The sequence below is a fragment of the Drosophila melanogaster genome, chromosome 2R, assembly GCF_000001215.4.
Source record: "Drosophila melanogaster chromosome 2R".
NCBI classification, from domain to species: domain Eukaryota; kingdom Metazoa; phylum Arthropoda; class Insecta; order Diptera; family Drosophilidae; genus Drosophila; species Drosophila melanogaster.
The window spans coordinates 5,203,593-5,219,719 of record NT_033778.4 but is presented as its reverse complement, the minus strand read 5'-3'; the positions used below and the strand labels follow the sequence as shown (position 1 = coordinate 5,219,719).

The 16,127-nt window shown below is 40.2% G+C and overlaps 1 protein-coding gene across 2 annotated transcripts in view, besides 14 other annotated features; it reads left to right on the top strand.

Annotated features, from left to right (window-relative positions):
• Positions 1-1,967: part of a mobile genetic element that runs on past the window's edge.
• Nipped-A overlaps positions 1-16,127 on the top strand; it is a 73,058-nt gene that overhangs the window by 31,303 nt on the left and 25,628 nt on the right. For both annotated transcript variants that reach the window (NM_001103722.3, NM_001316406.1), the window contains 6 exon segments: positions 2,285-2,375; positions 7,253-7,391; positions 8,846-9,218; positions 15,442-15,526; positions 15,581-15,715; positions 15,765-15,968. In NM_001103722.3, coding sequence (NP_001097192.2) covers positions 2,285-2,375; positions 7,253-7,391; positions 8,846-9,218; positions 15,442-15,526; positions 15,581-15,715; positions 15,765-15,968 — 1,027 coding nt within the window.
• Positions 2,421-2,569: a mobile genetic element.
• Positions 3,062-4,680: a mobile genetic element.
• Positions 6,074-6,650: a mobile genetic element.
• Positions 7,731-7,802: a mobile genetic element.
• Positions 7,904-8,007: a mobile genetic element.
• Positions 8,252-8,597: a mobile genetic element.
• Positions 9,458-9,560: a mobile genetic element.
• Positions 10,635-11,257: a mobile genetic element.
• Positions 11,270-12,754: a mobile genetic element.
• Positions 12,841-13,193: a mobile genetic element.
• Positions 13,194-13,266: a mobile genetic element.
• Positions 14,990-15,315: a mobile genetic element.
• Positions 16,066-16,127: part of a mobile genetic element that runs on past the window's edge.

Genomic DNA, 16,127 nt, shown 5'->3' with positions numbered 1-16,127 from the left:
ATGTGTAAACTGATCAACAAAGATCACAAAATAATTTTTATCATCTAAAGTAACTGGAGTAATAGGCCCACAGACATCTGAGTGTACTACAAAAAGTGGTCTTTTAATATGGGTCTTATCTTTCAATTGTTTAAAAGGAAGTCTTGCCTGTTTACCATTTAGACAGGGTTCACAAATTTCACATGATAACTCTAAGTTGTTTAGAAGACTTTGATCACTAAACATATTCTTTCGTTTTATTTCTAATAATTTGCCATCGCTTATATGGCCAAACCTCTCATGCCATAAACGAAAATTATTTTTATGCTTAGCATTTATAGAATATGCTTGAAAATTGATCACAGGTACATTGTTTAACATACCTGAATTTTTGACAACCATTAACCCATTTTTCGAAATGGTTACACCGCTTTTGTCAAATTCGATCGACATTCCTGCCTCTTGGAGACGCTTTACGGACATCAAATTACCAGCAGCTTCCTTACAAAAGAGTACATCCTCCAGTGTAATCTCATGGTCATTCCGTAGTCGGACAATACCACGCTTAGTGGCATAAATAAATTCGCCTTGCTTGGCAACTGCAATCTTAAGTGGAGGCACAACCTCCACACTGTCGGTATACAGCGACTCATCATTTATAAGATGGTCACTAGCACCAGAATCAAGGACAAACCCGCAGTTGTCCATCACTGAAGTATTATTCACTTCTTTTACCATAAACGCAATGCCGTGTGATGTTGCAGTTTGAACTTGTTTTTCATTTTCTTTATTTTTATTATTTAATATTCTTTTATAATGGAAACAATCTTTTTTAATGTGGCCTTCTCTGCCACAGTGGTGACACTTGACTTTATACTTTGAATTTCCCTTGAATATTTTCTTTGGTTTAGTTACCCGATTTTTAAACAAATTATTTTTATAAGTGTTATTATTGTTGTGCACGATCGCGTTCATAACTTTCTTGCTTGTATCGTTGTGGTCATTTTTAATTTTAATTTCTTGATCCAGCAATCTATTTTTCACAAACGCCAATGTCAAATTTTCTTCAGATAATGTCTCTATCGCTGTAATAATTCCATCGTAACACGAAGGCAATGTGATCAGTAGATGAGAAATTTTATCCATCTCTTCTATTTTTGCACCAGCTGCCAACAATTCACTTATAAGTTCGTCAAAAATATGAAAATGGCTTAATAGTGACATCTCACTCGATAGCTTCAGAGAAAGCAAACGTTTTCGCAGCGCCAGTTGCGACGCCAAACTTTTTCGTTCATAAACGGCGTCCAAATTCTCAAGAATCTGACGCGCCGTAATGTCGCTTGTTGCGAAATTTAAAAACGAGTCGCTTAGGTACTCTATTATTGTACTTTTTGCACAACGCTCTGCCTTTTTCCAGGAGTCATCTACCTCGTTAGGCATTAAACCATCAACTACTTTAAGCACATCTTGCTCGGCTAAAAGAGCCCTAATTCTAAATTTCCAAATCGCGTACTTCTCGCCATCAAACGGCTTAATATTACGTTTAGCCTTGTCCATTTTTCACTCAAATTCTGAGAAGGAAATAATTTCACAAGAATGTGAAAAAAAAAGCTATTTCACAAGAATGTGAAAAAATGCTATTTCACAATTTATTTTCACAATCTTTAATTCACAATTTAATTGTTTATTAGGCATGGACTGGGCCCATAACCTGTTGTAATTTATAATTTATATTTCCTTTCTTAATAAATAAATAAATAGTCAAGTTTATGTTTGAGTTTTATGATTTATATTTTAAGTTATTTCAACTGCAACACCAGCACCACGACCTACTCACAGCAAAAAACGTACAAGAAGGAAAGAAGGAATAAAAAGAGTGGTATTCTCTTACAATATGTTTTATGGCATAAAAGGTGTGGCCATTCATATCAAATATAAAGTAGTGTTGTTTAACGTTATTTTTGTAGGTTGAATAGTATATTCCAACACTCTCTTTTTTTGTTTCAAAGGTGTCTAATTTAAATTCGCTGTTTCGATTAGAAAGTAACGTTTTTGTTTGACTTATCACGCAAAATCGAAGGTAGAGCTAACGTTTCAAACAGATAAACTCCGGTAGGTTGAGTGCTAATGAAAAAGAAAAACATCAAACAAAAAAAAATTTTTAATAATATTTATTCTTTAAAATACATTTTTGCGAAATACCAAGTAGCTTATTAAAATTATTTAAGGTCAAATATTTATGAAAGGAATATGAAATATGAAATATGCCTTCGTTGTAATCCGTTTTTCAAAACTATCTTTTCAGAAATTCTCCTCAGAAAGAAATATATGTCGAATTCATGGGTGCACAAATTAAAACTCTGTCATTTTTGGCGTACATTGTCCGAATATTTCAGGTAAATTAATATTATTTATGTAAATGTTAAATTAATAGATTATAATTATACCTGTTACTCGTAGAGCAAAAGGGTTTACTAAATTCGTTAAAAAATAAGTATGTATCATGTATACGGATGCGTTTCCAAGTAAAGTATATATATTCTTGATCAGGATCAATAGCCGAGTCGAACTGGCCATTTCCGCCTGTCTGGATTGAAATAATCATTCGAAGGCAAAACACGTAATGCAAGACAGCTGAATGTTGTTCGGCCTGAACACGTAACCGTTTTTAACCTCTGTGGATGGAGCGATTTTCGTCTCCAGGCTGGCCTTGTTACCCAGCGGCAATCTGGCTTGGCATGGTTTACAAAACCAATAGTGGAGTCTGTCTAACATTATCATACTTAAAAGAACCGTGCCCACCTCCCGCATATCTGATGCCTTGAAAGACACACAGATTTACTAGCATCGCGTAGTTAAGATATTAATATTAAGATATAACTTGCACATAGATTGCCGCTCTTCACTTGGCAAATCATCGCCTAGGTCCTAAATGAAAATTCTCGCATAAAAGAACGTCGCAAATACTACAAATGGACGCTTCAGCCTCCTACGAATGACCGCTTCGCCATCGGACGCCTCAGCTGCAATTTGTTGTAGGTCTCGTATCGCCAGGAAAGGCGTACAGCTTCCATTAAACGTTATTATTATTATTAGTGGGTTTCTATGTGTACTGCGTCCCAGTCTGATCTATTGTACTACCCCTTCATGACTCAAAAAACCCCCTGAAGTCCAATGCTTTGTATAAATGTCAGAATTTTATTGGGGTTCAGGGCTGCAATTGTTTCCCGTGGGACTACATACATGCCCAGGAATCTGTTCCTCCTGATGGAAAGCGCCATCCAGCCACATATAATATGTGCAGAGCTCTCCTCCTCCATGCAGCAGACGCGACAGAGTTCGCTGTCTGCAATGCCAATCTTGTGCCAATGGCTGTGAAGTCGTCAATGCCCCGTAAGAAGGCCAGTCAAAATGCGCATGGTGTTTTTCCGGTGTGTCATTAAGGTCTTAAACCTTTTATGGTTATATTCACGGAGAAGAATCTTAGACTGCGTATGTCCTGGTAGGTGTTCCCAGAAGGACAGACGTTTTTCTTCCTCTAGTGACTTTAGCAAGCCCCGTACTCTGTGGTGTCCAACACCACAGAATGGTTCGGGAGCTTGTTGACAGCTCCTAGTTTGTCTAGGTTTGTCCTCACTTCATTTACTAGCTTAGATGTTATCTTAGCTTTGCTGAGCGCCTTTATGGCTGCTTGACTATCAGACAGTATAGAAATGTCCTTGCCACGATAGTTTCTTTGCAGATTAAACTCCGCACAGCGTCCAATAGCACAGACTTCAGCTTGAAAAGCTGGTGTATCTGCCCATTGATTCGTTGTATTTTAAATTGGGGCCTACAACCCCCAGCCCACTTCTCTCGTCGGTGAGGGATCCGTTTGTATACCACTTTATCGTTTGTGGCTTCATAGGGTGTACTTTCCCCAGGGTTGTCCAACTGTTTTTATTACTGAGATGAGTGCTGAAGTTCTAAGCGAACCTGTGCTCAGCTGGCATCTCATCCCTTGGTTGCATTAGCAAAGGGATATCCCTTTTTAGGCTTTCAGCATCCTTTCTCGTGAGGTTGCAGTCATTTCCTACTCCCTCAATTCTTATTAGGGTGGCTTTCCGTTTCATTTCAATGACGATATGAAGCGGTGTTACCTCCATTAGTACTTCTAGGGCTGCAGTGGGACAGGTACGCACTGCTCCTGTCATGCATATGCTCTATCACCCCAGGCCAAGATGTTGTTTGGTGAAAATCCTTGCCACCACAGCCGAGGCCGCCTTGGCGCGGTGTTCACCTGAGCTATCCCTGTACTCCCGACCATTAAATGATCGGCTCCATCGTCGGCGTTGCTGATCTGGAGATACCCAGATCACCATCCGCCGGTATCGCCCCGGGCAGAGATCCGCAGTACCCGGGTAAGGCTAACTAGACCGGGCGGACGCCAATTACCCGGACTCCCCGTTAGCGACTGGGCTAGTTGTTTCACGGGCCCCCAGCCTGGCAGACTATCGGCACGGGTCGAATGACACCTTAGTCCGGCCCGGAGGTTTGGAAATTTTTGAGAGTTACCAGCTCCAGCCCAACTACAATTAGCCAGCACTCATAGCAGAGACATGACCTAACTAAGAGCCTGTTTCCAGCCGCCCTTACGTGGATTACGGCACGTACCACCGTTGGTGGCGCGTTGATCCCCTTGTGATACCTACTGGCGTGGCGCCCTCCATTAAACGTTAGCGTCCTTACATTTGTAAATTGTAACAAACTGTTTTTCTTGGTTCTGCTCGCTAAGACTTACAAAGGCTAGCTCAGAGAGTTTTGATTGCCCCACTAAGAGATGTTATGGCTCCAGAAGCTCTTCCCAGAACTGTCGCACGTCCGTTTAGGAACGCTCCTGTCGCAGGGCACCAGACACTGACTCCACAATTTCCTTTGACCACGTGCCGTCTCGAATGAGACCTAGGATGTTTGGTGGCAGGGCCGCAAGGGTATCCTCCGTTACGTCGAACCAAAGCAGACTCCTTACACTTCCTCTTGGGAACCACTCATATCTGGAGATATATTTTTCGATATGGCAGCTGAACACGTACACCACCTCAAAGTTGAACACCAAATTTCGTTTCTTTTCGCTCTCCTTTTTTCTTTTATGAGCGTTTTCCGTTTTTTTTTTAAGCGCTCTCGTATCTATTCTTACTATAATCCGATGGACGCATAATGTCAACGCAAACGGTACTTCAATAATTGCTTTACTTTTCTGGGCGCAGTTTATGTTTGGAAACATTATGACAATTTCACATTTTCACCTTTTTTTTCAAACCGAACGCGCTTGGACTTTATCAATACGGACCAGCTTTGGAAATATGGTAACGAGAAGGTGCTTATTCAAAATGTCTTTTTAATTCAATTTGTATACTCGTGGAGCGATAAAAATTGAGATATTTGGTAAATTGGTAAAAGTAGACATATTTATGTAAACGGTAGTTTTGCATCAGGCTACATGTACCCCCATGAGACTCATTGTGAATAGGGTTTTTAGAGATTCCCTTCTAACAACTCCAGGCTTTTGTCGTGTCTGCCAACAGACCACCTGCCGGCTCGAATGGGGCTTAGTGTCGGGTCAGAGTTCGGCAAAGGTGGTCCTGGGAAGAGCGTTGGCTTGATCTAACGGACAATACATCCTGCCGTATAACAACCTAAGCCCATTCGAGCAGGCACGGTATCCGTTGTCAAGGAACGAAATAACGAAGGAAATACGATGAAGGAGGACTAACCCCACGCAGCAGACGGCGATCACTGTAGTATTCCTTTCTTGGAGTCAAGTGCAGACAGATATAGTGGTTTGTGGCCCTTTTTACATGTTGACCATTATAACTTATTTATTTATATTTTTAAATAAAACTAACTTAGAGTATAAAACTATAAGCAAACTGAGATCTAGGAGTATAAGTATTTTAGGCCTTCTGCTCGTGACAATGAAACCACTTTTTTTTTCTAAACAAACCACTTTATGATACACCCACCATAACTCCCACACACCGGTCTAAACTGCCACGCCCTTACTTTTAAAAAACGTTTGGTATTTATACCCGTTACTCACAGACTAACTATATTTGATTCCCTGAAAAATATGTAAGTGGCAGTAGGAAGCGTTTCCGACTACATAAAGTATATATATATATTCTTGATCAGGATCAATAACCGAGTCGATCTAGCCCTGTCCGTCTGTCCGTATGAACGTCGAGATTTTAGGAAGCTCGAATGTTGAGATTCAGCATACAGATTCTACAGACAAAGACGCAGCGCACTACTCTAACGCCCAAAACTGCCACGCCCCCGTTTTTTAACCCTAGCTGAGTGAGCGGTATCTGATAGTCGAGGAAGTCTCTCTTGTTTTACATAATTTTATTAGTTTTCTAAAAGTTTATCGATTTCGCTAACAAGTTTTTGCCACGCTCACACTTGAAAAATCGGTTGATATTTTCTTAAATATTATTAGTCTTCTAAATTTCTATCGATATGCCAAACAACTTTTTGGCACGCCCACTCTAACGCCTTAAAACCGTCCAAAATTGCCACGCCCCCTTCTTTGAAAATTTTTTTCTCATTTAATTTCCCAATATATTGTATATCACACTAGCTGAGTAACGGGTATCTGATAGTCGGGGAACTCGACTATAGCATTCTGTCTTGTTTTAGTTTTGTATTACTCTTGTAAATTAGTCTTTTAAATTTACAGTCACATTTAAATTTACAGTGCCACGCCATTAAACCCATGTTTTTTTTTTATTTTTATCAGTCTTGTAAATTTCTATTAATTCCCAGAAAAACTTTTTTCCTCGCCCGCCCTTACTCGTACAAACCGCCCATAGATATTTTTTGTGCCAATTTCTATCGATAGGATGTTGAATGTTGTTAGCCTATTAACGGGTAACTGATAGTCGAAGGTCTTGTTTTCTTGTAAATTTGTATTTTGAGAAAAAACTTGCTTTGAGAAAAAACTTTCCACTATAGTCGTAAAACTCGACTTTGGCCTCTTCTCTTGTTTTTTTTTTTTGTAATTGTTTGGCATGGTCTTTGATTGTAAGATCAATTAATTTAAGAGCTGCAAAGGATACATTTTTTTTGTCCTCCATGTCCAACTGAAAATTTACTGAAAATAATAGTAAGACGTAATTTTTTTACGGTATAATTTATTATAAGTGTATTGCGTCCGTCAAGAATCTATATTTCGATAATAAATAGTAAATAAAACAATTTATTTTAATATCTTACTTATTTTGTCTTATTTTAGGAAGTGGTAATAGCTAGTTCATTATCTGTAACCAGCGGAATGCTCAACCTTATGAAAAATTGTCCCAAGGAAGCCGCTCATCTCAGAAAAGAACTTTTAATTGCTGCCCGTCATATATTTGCTACAGATTTACGTCAAAGTAAGTTTTAAAAAAAGGAGTAAAACAACTCCTAACGAGGAAAAAACAAGGGAGAATTCTATAGTCCAGTTCCCCAACTGTTACTCAACTAGTGCAAATGCCAACGAAATTTCATCAATTTTCTGGGATGTCGATAAATATTGGGGAATCAAATAAAAAAATGTTAAAATTTAAACTTTAAACAATAAATAAATTAGTCAATTATTAAAACTCAATTAGAAAAATTATCAACACATTTTTCAAAAGTGTGGCCGTCTCACGCCGCTGCGTCTTTGTCTCTAGAATCTGTATGCTGATTCACAACCATCTAGCTTTTTTGGTACATGATATCACGACGTTGTATATGTATATGTATTATTTATTTGGAAACGCTTCCTTCTGCCTTTTGTATACTTTTCAGCGAATCTAGTACTCCCTCTTTCATTTCATAAAAATAATACAGACATACAAAGTTAATAGCTAATATTTATAAAATGAATAAAAATATGCGACCTGTTTGATGCAAAATTGATTTTTTAGGCACGACGTGGGGGGACACTTAAGAATCGATTTCTACTTTCAATGTCTTCACATATTTTTCACACGTCCCAAGCTGCATACTCTAATGAATATATTCAATCAATCGTAAGGCTTACTATGCCTTATGCAATCTTTGACCAAAAATAATTCGCATAAACGTTTTGGAAGAAAAATCCGATTTTGTGTAGTAGAGAATCATGTTATTCATGATTTAGATCAGCATATCGTAAAATTTAGTTTGAAAATACAAGTTTTAATAATATATTATCTGGGTCGAGAATAAGAATTGTAACCCCTGCTAATTCAAAGTATATATCCCTTTTTCTTAAAGTAAAAGGGTATACTAGGCTCGTTCGAAAGTATGTAACAGGCAGAAAGAAGCGTTTCCGACCATATAAAATTTATATATTCTTGATAAGGATCAACAGCCGAGTCGTTCTGACCCTGTCCGTCCGTATAAACGTCGCGATCTCAGGAACTATAAAAGCTAGAAGGTTGAGATTAAGTATGCAGACACCAGAGACATGGACGCAACGCAAGTTTGTTGACCCATGTTGCCACGCCCACAAACCGACCAAAACTGCAACGCCCACACTTTTGAAAAATGTTTTCATATTTTTATTAGTCTTGTAAATTTGTATCGATTTGCTAAAAAACCTTTTGCCACGCCCAATCATACGCCCAAAAACAGCCAAACATTGGCCACGCCCCTCGACCATTACAACAACTTCACATCAATAATGTGCTTTGGGACAAAAAGAAATTAGGAGGAGACAGACGTTGTCGATTTCTTAAAACTACTACATAATAACCTATTATCGAAATTTATGTTACCTTCCATTACTCATTTAATGGTGGTAAAAATTTAATTTAAAATGTTTTGTTGATTCTTACTGAATTCTTACTATTATATTTACTCTTAAACTTTTTTGTAGAATTTATTCCATCAATCGAACAATTGTTTGATGAGGATTTGCTTATTGGAAAAGGAGTTACATTGGATTCTATTCGGCCATTGGCGTATTCAACTTTAGCTGACCTAGCTCACCACGTTCGCCAAAGCCTAAATATAGACGTTTTAATAAAGGCAGTGAATCTCTTTTCAAAAAATGTTCATGATGAATCACTTGCTGTGGGAATACAAACTATGTCATGCAAGCTTTTGTTAAATCTAGTTGATTGTTTACGTCATCACAGTGAAACAGAACCACAAAGATCAAAAGCTCTACTCTCAAAACTGTTAAAAGTGTTTGTAAAAAAATTTGAAACTATAGCTAAAATTCAGCTTCCATTAATAATTCAAAAGTGGTAAGTAAGTCGGTGCATATATTTTTACAGTAGCATAAGAACAACATTGTTCAATCCATAGTGGTGCGATCATTGTTTTCTAAAGTTGACAGTAAGATATTTATCTAACCTATTTAATTTTTGTATAAGGGTTATAACGAGTTTTACAAATGATTGAATATAAGTGCAAATAGGTTAAGTACAGAACTTAAAAAACATGTGAGTTCCCTGACTTTTAGTCTGCTTACTACTTAAAAAGCAAAAGTTTTTTTTTGGCAAACCGATAGATATTAAGAACATTAAAAAAAATTAACATAAAAACATTTTCAAAAAGTAGTGGCGTGGCAGTTTTGGGCGGTCTGTATCGTATCATGTTATTCTAATGCCTTTATCAATACTATGACCAGAAGTAGTTCGCAAAAACGTTTTGGAAGAAATTGTCGAATTTTGAGTAAATCATGTTTAATCAGCTTAGCTTTTCGTAAAATTTAGCTCAAAAAAGTTTTAAAAAGATTTTTGCTGGGCTGAGAAAAACTAATTGACCACAATGGAGAATTTTTGAAAAACATCAAAACTTAAAAAAAACTTTTTGGATATTTGCCATTTTCTACTGGCATTTTGACTTTATCAAAAATGGTTTAGTCTAAGACGGGTTTTCATTGGTGGTGGGGGGGGGGGGGCGTGTGGATTGTGCTCGTCCCGAATGCGTCGATTTTGCTTGTTGACATAGCCATTCATCCAAAAATGCATCTCGTCGTAAAACAGGCGAAATACGCTGAACTTTTCTCGAACTGAAGACCCATTTTCATAAAACAATTTGTAACGAACTGATTTTCTATGTCTGCTCGCTAGCTCAGAGAGTTTGTGCGTTCGTCTCACCAAACCTATGATTTGTGTGACTGCCCGACCCAGGAAAAGCAAAGGGTTCTTATTATAGTCGTTTTATTCTACAAACTTATGGATAACTCCTCCGGCGATCTCGCTGCTCCTGCGGCGTTCTCCTGGAACGCCTTGCCTCCGTTGTCCTGTATGCTCCTTGACAGGGACGACAAGTCGGGTGCATCGTCCACGGGCGAGGCAACACTCGACCTGGGAACATCTTTGCCGACCATGACTCCACTGTCCCTTTCGAACACACCACGTCCTTGTCGTCTCCTCTGGAATACCACCTGCCAGTCGGTATGGGTTTAGGATATTATGGGGCAAGGTATATGTCCACGGGCGAGGCAACGCTCGGCCTGGGACCACCTGTACCGACCACTGACTCCACTGACCCTTACGAACACGCCAAGTTCTTGCCTTCCCTTCTGAAGGTCCCTCTGCCGGCCGTAACGGGTTTAGGATGTTATGGTGCAGGGTGTATCGTCCACGGGCGAGGCAACGCTCGGCCTGGGACGACCTTTGCTGGCCACTGACTCCACTGACCCTCTTCACATGGTGATCGTCCTTCCGTGTCCTTTGGGCATCTTGCAGCCCGACACTGTTTATTCCTTTCCGACTTGTCCGCGCGTTCTCTCTCCCGAACTCCTTTCTTCATTCTCCGGATCACTATCTTCTTCCGAGCGCGGTCTGGCTGACTGAATGAATCCTACTCCTCCGCCTTCAGACTCCGTTCTGACTGCGCGCTGACCGCGCAACTTGCGCCGGTACTCTCCTCGACTATCCTCGCGTCCGAACGGCTCCTCGCGTGTTGAGGCTGACTGCCTCGAGCTGCACTTGCGCCGTCCCTTTATAGGCCGCGGGAATCCCGTTATTTCCCCTTTTGCGCACGGCCCGCTCGGGTACACGGTCCAACAGTTGTACCGTTAGTTCACGGTGCGTCCTCTTTGTGCACGCACCGTTACCGGTCGACCTCTGTGTCCTTGGTCAACTGGAGTCCAAGGTCCAGAGCGGTACCTTTAGTTCACGGTGCGTCGTCTTTGTGCCTGTCCGACGTCCGTACCGTTACCGTTCGACCGTTTAATTCACGGTCTCTCCGCTTTGCCCTGGCCGCCTTGCATCGCGGCGGTTGCTGGGAAACTCCCCTACACGAGATTTGTGGGGAGTTTTAAGACTCTTCACAATAGGCATAGGCTGGTTAGATGGGTCTCTGAGAGCAACATGTCAACTTTTTTATCTTTCAAGACCCTAGCGAGATCAAGTTTGTTTGAGACGCCATTCGCATTCCACAAACTGTACGAAGGGAGGACATTTTTTTATTTTGAATGTCGACATGCAAATAGTTGTACTAAGGCATACGTAAGATCCTGCATTGTTGTTCTCATGAACAACATCGTTACTTGGAATGATTACATAATTTTTTCAATGGCACTTGTGGGTTGTTGAAGGTCGTCTGGCACGGCTCGACGTTGCGGCGCTTTTGAGAACTCTATTGTGGACGCAGGACCTTCCGTTTCCGATTTTAGGGCACTAGCAAATGAAACACCCGGTATGGTGCTTACTGGAGGAAGAGGGTATCAATTGCCGAAGCAATTCGTTTGTTCATGCGACTCTTAAGATCCCCGGAAATTGGCACACAATGTACACATTTGGATCAAGTTTATTAGCCGGGCAAGTGCCAGATGGTAGAAAGGGTACAATATGTGTGGCCATATTCTTGGCAGTCGGAGCATTGTACTGGACTATTACGCTTATGTGGTTCTTCTACAGTAATTTTACGGTGTAATAAGAATTGGAGATTGTAAATTGGGTACAGTTTTTTTCTCTTTAATGTTTGGCTAGTGGGTCTAGCTCAACCCAACCGCTCTGGGGCTTCTTATCTTTATTAAGAATATTAATATCTGTTTTAACCTTAAAGCCCTTTTCGTGAAGTGCATTCGTAACTTCATTGGGTGTGACATCAGGCTCAATATCTTTTAGTACCACTTGCAGCCCTTACTGCTTTTGAGTTGGTACGTGTAATATTTTTTCCGTTTTTGTTTAAAAACTTCGAAACCGCATGAAACTGGTTTCGGTTTTGACCTGAAGCTTAGTTTCTTGAATTTTTCCGCTTCTTAGAGGTATAACGTGACATTTGTTGTTTGCGATATTATTATTATTATTATCAGAACTATTTTATTTGCTAGCGTTCGTAGTAATCTCTTGGATATTGGTGAAGGCTTTGGTTTTTAGATATCCTATCTGTCGTTTTATTAGCTTCCTCGCTTGCGTTTTCTGCTAGCGTGCAAACATGTTTTTATTGTTGGTAGTAGTAGTTTTTATTTCGCTACCACAATTTTTTTTGGCTCTATTACCTGTTGTACGTTGCGGACTCCGTTGACGTTTTGCAAAAACGTAGCGATCCAGTCTGCATGACCGAATTCGGGCGGCCACTTGGATTGTAGGCTTGCCTACAATGGTTAACGGAGTATGTGTGTAATTTGTTGTTGGTTGCGGCATTGTGGATTTCCAAGATTTTGGAACTGTTCTTGGCAACGACGGAGAGCAAGAGTTCGCTCTCTGGTCTTGAAAGGGCTTGAGCGTTTCCGTAGAAACGAACGAGAAATACGCGTTGTTTTTGATTGAAGAGAGCCGACGCTCGTCTATTTAACGTTGACGTTGCTCACGAATTTCGTTTTTCATTTTAATTTCACAGATTTTGTGATTTATTTATTAGTTGATTATACATTAGTTGGAGAGCAGCACGAAATACGTCTGCACTCGCTGAATGCCTAATACGCCTAACGTGGTACCGTTACCGCGGGCGAGAAATTTCTATCTCAGCGTTCTCGGCTAGTCGTAAAAGGCGACTAAAGGGTGGAAGGAGGAGCCCTCATGGACTACACTGATGGACGGGGGTGCGACCTGGCCTCACATCCTGCTCATCGAAGTCATACCTTGACAGGCAGTCCCGGTGAGCATGCGAGGACTCAAGAGCTCGCGGAGCCTTTGTTTTAGTACGTAGGCATAATTCCAATAGGGCTTATGAATCGTGCATGCCACCTACGGACGGTAGGTGGTATCTTTAAAAGATTTTAATTTTTCTACCGTAAGTCGAATAAAATAAAAAAATAAAAACACCGGAGCATTAATGACATTACCAACTCGTCGTAGCGGCTGATAACAAAGAATTCACCCGTGTTCACGTCTCTCAATTTTGATCGGAATCATTGTGAGAAGTCCACTTGAATGACTGTCGATTGGACTTCGGAGTGAAATGGTGGAGACGTGTTTCATTCATTGTCATATATCTACGAAAAAACTATTGTTAATTCACTTGAATATCTCCTAAAACTGGTCCGTGTCATCAACTCGTCATTGGTTTTGGTCGAAATATTTCGTGATGGACACGTTCAATGATATCTTTGGAGTCTCAGCTATCTCATACAATTTCAGTTTACAGGCATTCTATATCATTTTGGAGATTTTTTTGATGTTTTCGCGGCTCATTTAACTACGTTTAAAATTATCATACCAATCCTTGATGGGTGATTTCCTGGGATAGTGTCCGGGAAGCCAAGTTTTTGCATCAAGTGTATTTTTTCCCTTACGTGTAAACAACCAAGCTGGTCCTCTACTCAATATCACCAGCAAAACAAAAGTTACTGCTTGCGTATGTAGGCGTGATCAAAGAATGCAACAAGAGTGGGAGTTATCCCTGTACAGAAGGGCACGAAAGCTCGACTATGTTTCGACGCCCGCAAAGAAAATATTCGGACCATTAAAGATACATACTCATTGCCACATATTGACTTTATTAAGTGGACTATAGGATTCGAATGAAAATTGGAAAATACCACTGGGATACAAAAACATATATTCAATGTAGACAAAAGTATGTTTTGTTTTAGGAGGTTGATATATCCGCAGGCACGATGCGTAAATCCGGATTATAAGGGATTTTCCCAAGAAAAATTCCTTTCGGCCGTCTGAATTCGAATTCCTTGCCGATCCTATCCAGAAGTATCGCTGCTTCACCCTTGTCACGTTTCTGCAGTGCTGTGGTTTTCCGTGAGTATTTGTTGGATCTCCTCTTCTGCACAGCTTCCATGGTTGTAGGTCCTTCTCGTCGACGCTGAGTTTATACAGCCTGTCCCCTTATAGTCGATACTTCAGTTCGCTCGTCTTATTTTCCATGTCTCTTCTCTTTCCATCGTTTCCTTCGTTCCACCGCGCTCAGCTTCCTATTGGCGAACGATATCACGTGCTCTAATTCCCGTCCTGCATCAAGACAGACTGCCCCTACGCCAAAATCACTGGTAGATTACCTTTCATTAAAATAGACCCCGGTCGGGTACCGTGAATGCTGTGTACTATCGAGTACCCTATTCCATCAGTATCTGCCAATATACCGATTTCAGACTATGGTGCTTATGAACTTTGCCTCTCTTAACGGTTCCAGAATAAAGTTCATACTATGTAGGTACTGGATAGGCATCTTTTTCTGTTTTGTCGTTTAATAAGCGATAGTCTATGCTAATTCTGCACTCGTTGTGCTTTATTGGTTTGTCATCCTGCAGGTATATCTAATGTTCCTAAGCCCGCTTATGTTCTCAAATACTTGCCTTTGTTTGTCCAGGATGTGTATCCTCCTCGGATGGTTCTGCCTCCATGTCTTCCGGCCTGTCCACTTCTTCTTCTGTTCGCCCTGTTCCGTTGTCTGCAGTTCCAGATTTCCGCATCTCGAACCGCTGTGTGCTCCTGTCAGAAAATCTATTCCCAACAGGATTCCCCCCGTAACCTTCTCCAGTATTAGAAACGGTACTGTGAAAACTTTGGCTCCAAATCGTATTCTCGCCTCGAACATGCCCATCGGCCTTGGCCTAGATCCGTTGGTCAGCGTAATCTCTGTCCTGGTTCTGGTTTATTTGTCAAACCGAGTCGCTCTAGCCGTCTGCCCGACTGTCCGTATAAACGTCGATATCTCAGGAATTAGAAAAGCTAGAAGGTTGGGATTCAGCATACAGATTCTAAAGACACGGCCACTAGACGCCCACAAACCACACATAACTGTCACGCCCGCACTTTTTAAAAATGTGTTTATATTTTATCTGTGTTAGTAAATATCTATCAATTTAAAAAAAAAAAAGTTACCACGCCCACTCTGACGCCCTAAAGACGACAAACCGTCCGCAAACTAGCTGAGTAACAGGTATCTGATAGTCGGGGAACTCGACTATAGAATTCTCTCCTGATTTGATATGTGTTCGTTTGTTATATTCATTATTTTTTTTACTTACTAGCTTTTTTATCACGTTCATAGGGACACCAGATCCTGTTTATTTAATGTACTAACATTTATTGGCCTTTTATTTTTTCTTTAAAGCAAAGGGCACGCATTTTCTGGAGCATTGGTAAATTCATCTGGCAACGCTTCCTTATCACACATTAACGCGCCAGATCTAAAAGACGTACGTATTAAAGAAAGTGATGCAAAACATATGCTAAGAGTTATGTTATTTTAGGACATATCCAACATCCAAGTATCTGCATCTGGATCACAATGGATATATTCCGTCAATGTCGCTGAATTTCGAAGCTTAGTAAAAACCCTTGTTGGTGGAGTAAAAACAATAACTTGGGGTTTTTTTAACTCAAAGGTAAAAGCATTTTCTTGCTTAGTTTTTTGTTTACTACTTTTGTATTCAGTTTCAGCTAACTGATACCAAACTGGCCAACCATGAAAAAATTTTTGGACCTGAAATCGTATGTTCTTACATCGACTTGGTTTACTATGCGATGGAGGCTCTAGATATATACACTATAAACGTTAATCCAAATCAACAGAGAACGTCTGGGTTGATTTCCAGAAGTAAAGAAGAAAAAGAAGTCTTGGAGCATTTTAGTGGCATAGTAAGTAATGCAACGGAATACTTTGGTATTTTTTTAACGTTCTGCACAATGATCAAAAGGGATAATGTTTCCCCTTGCCTCCAAATATAAATGAATTTTTTATACCCGTTACTCGTAGAGTAAAAGGGTATACTAGATTCGGTGAAAAGTATGTAACAG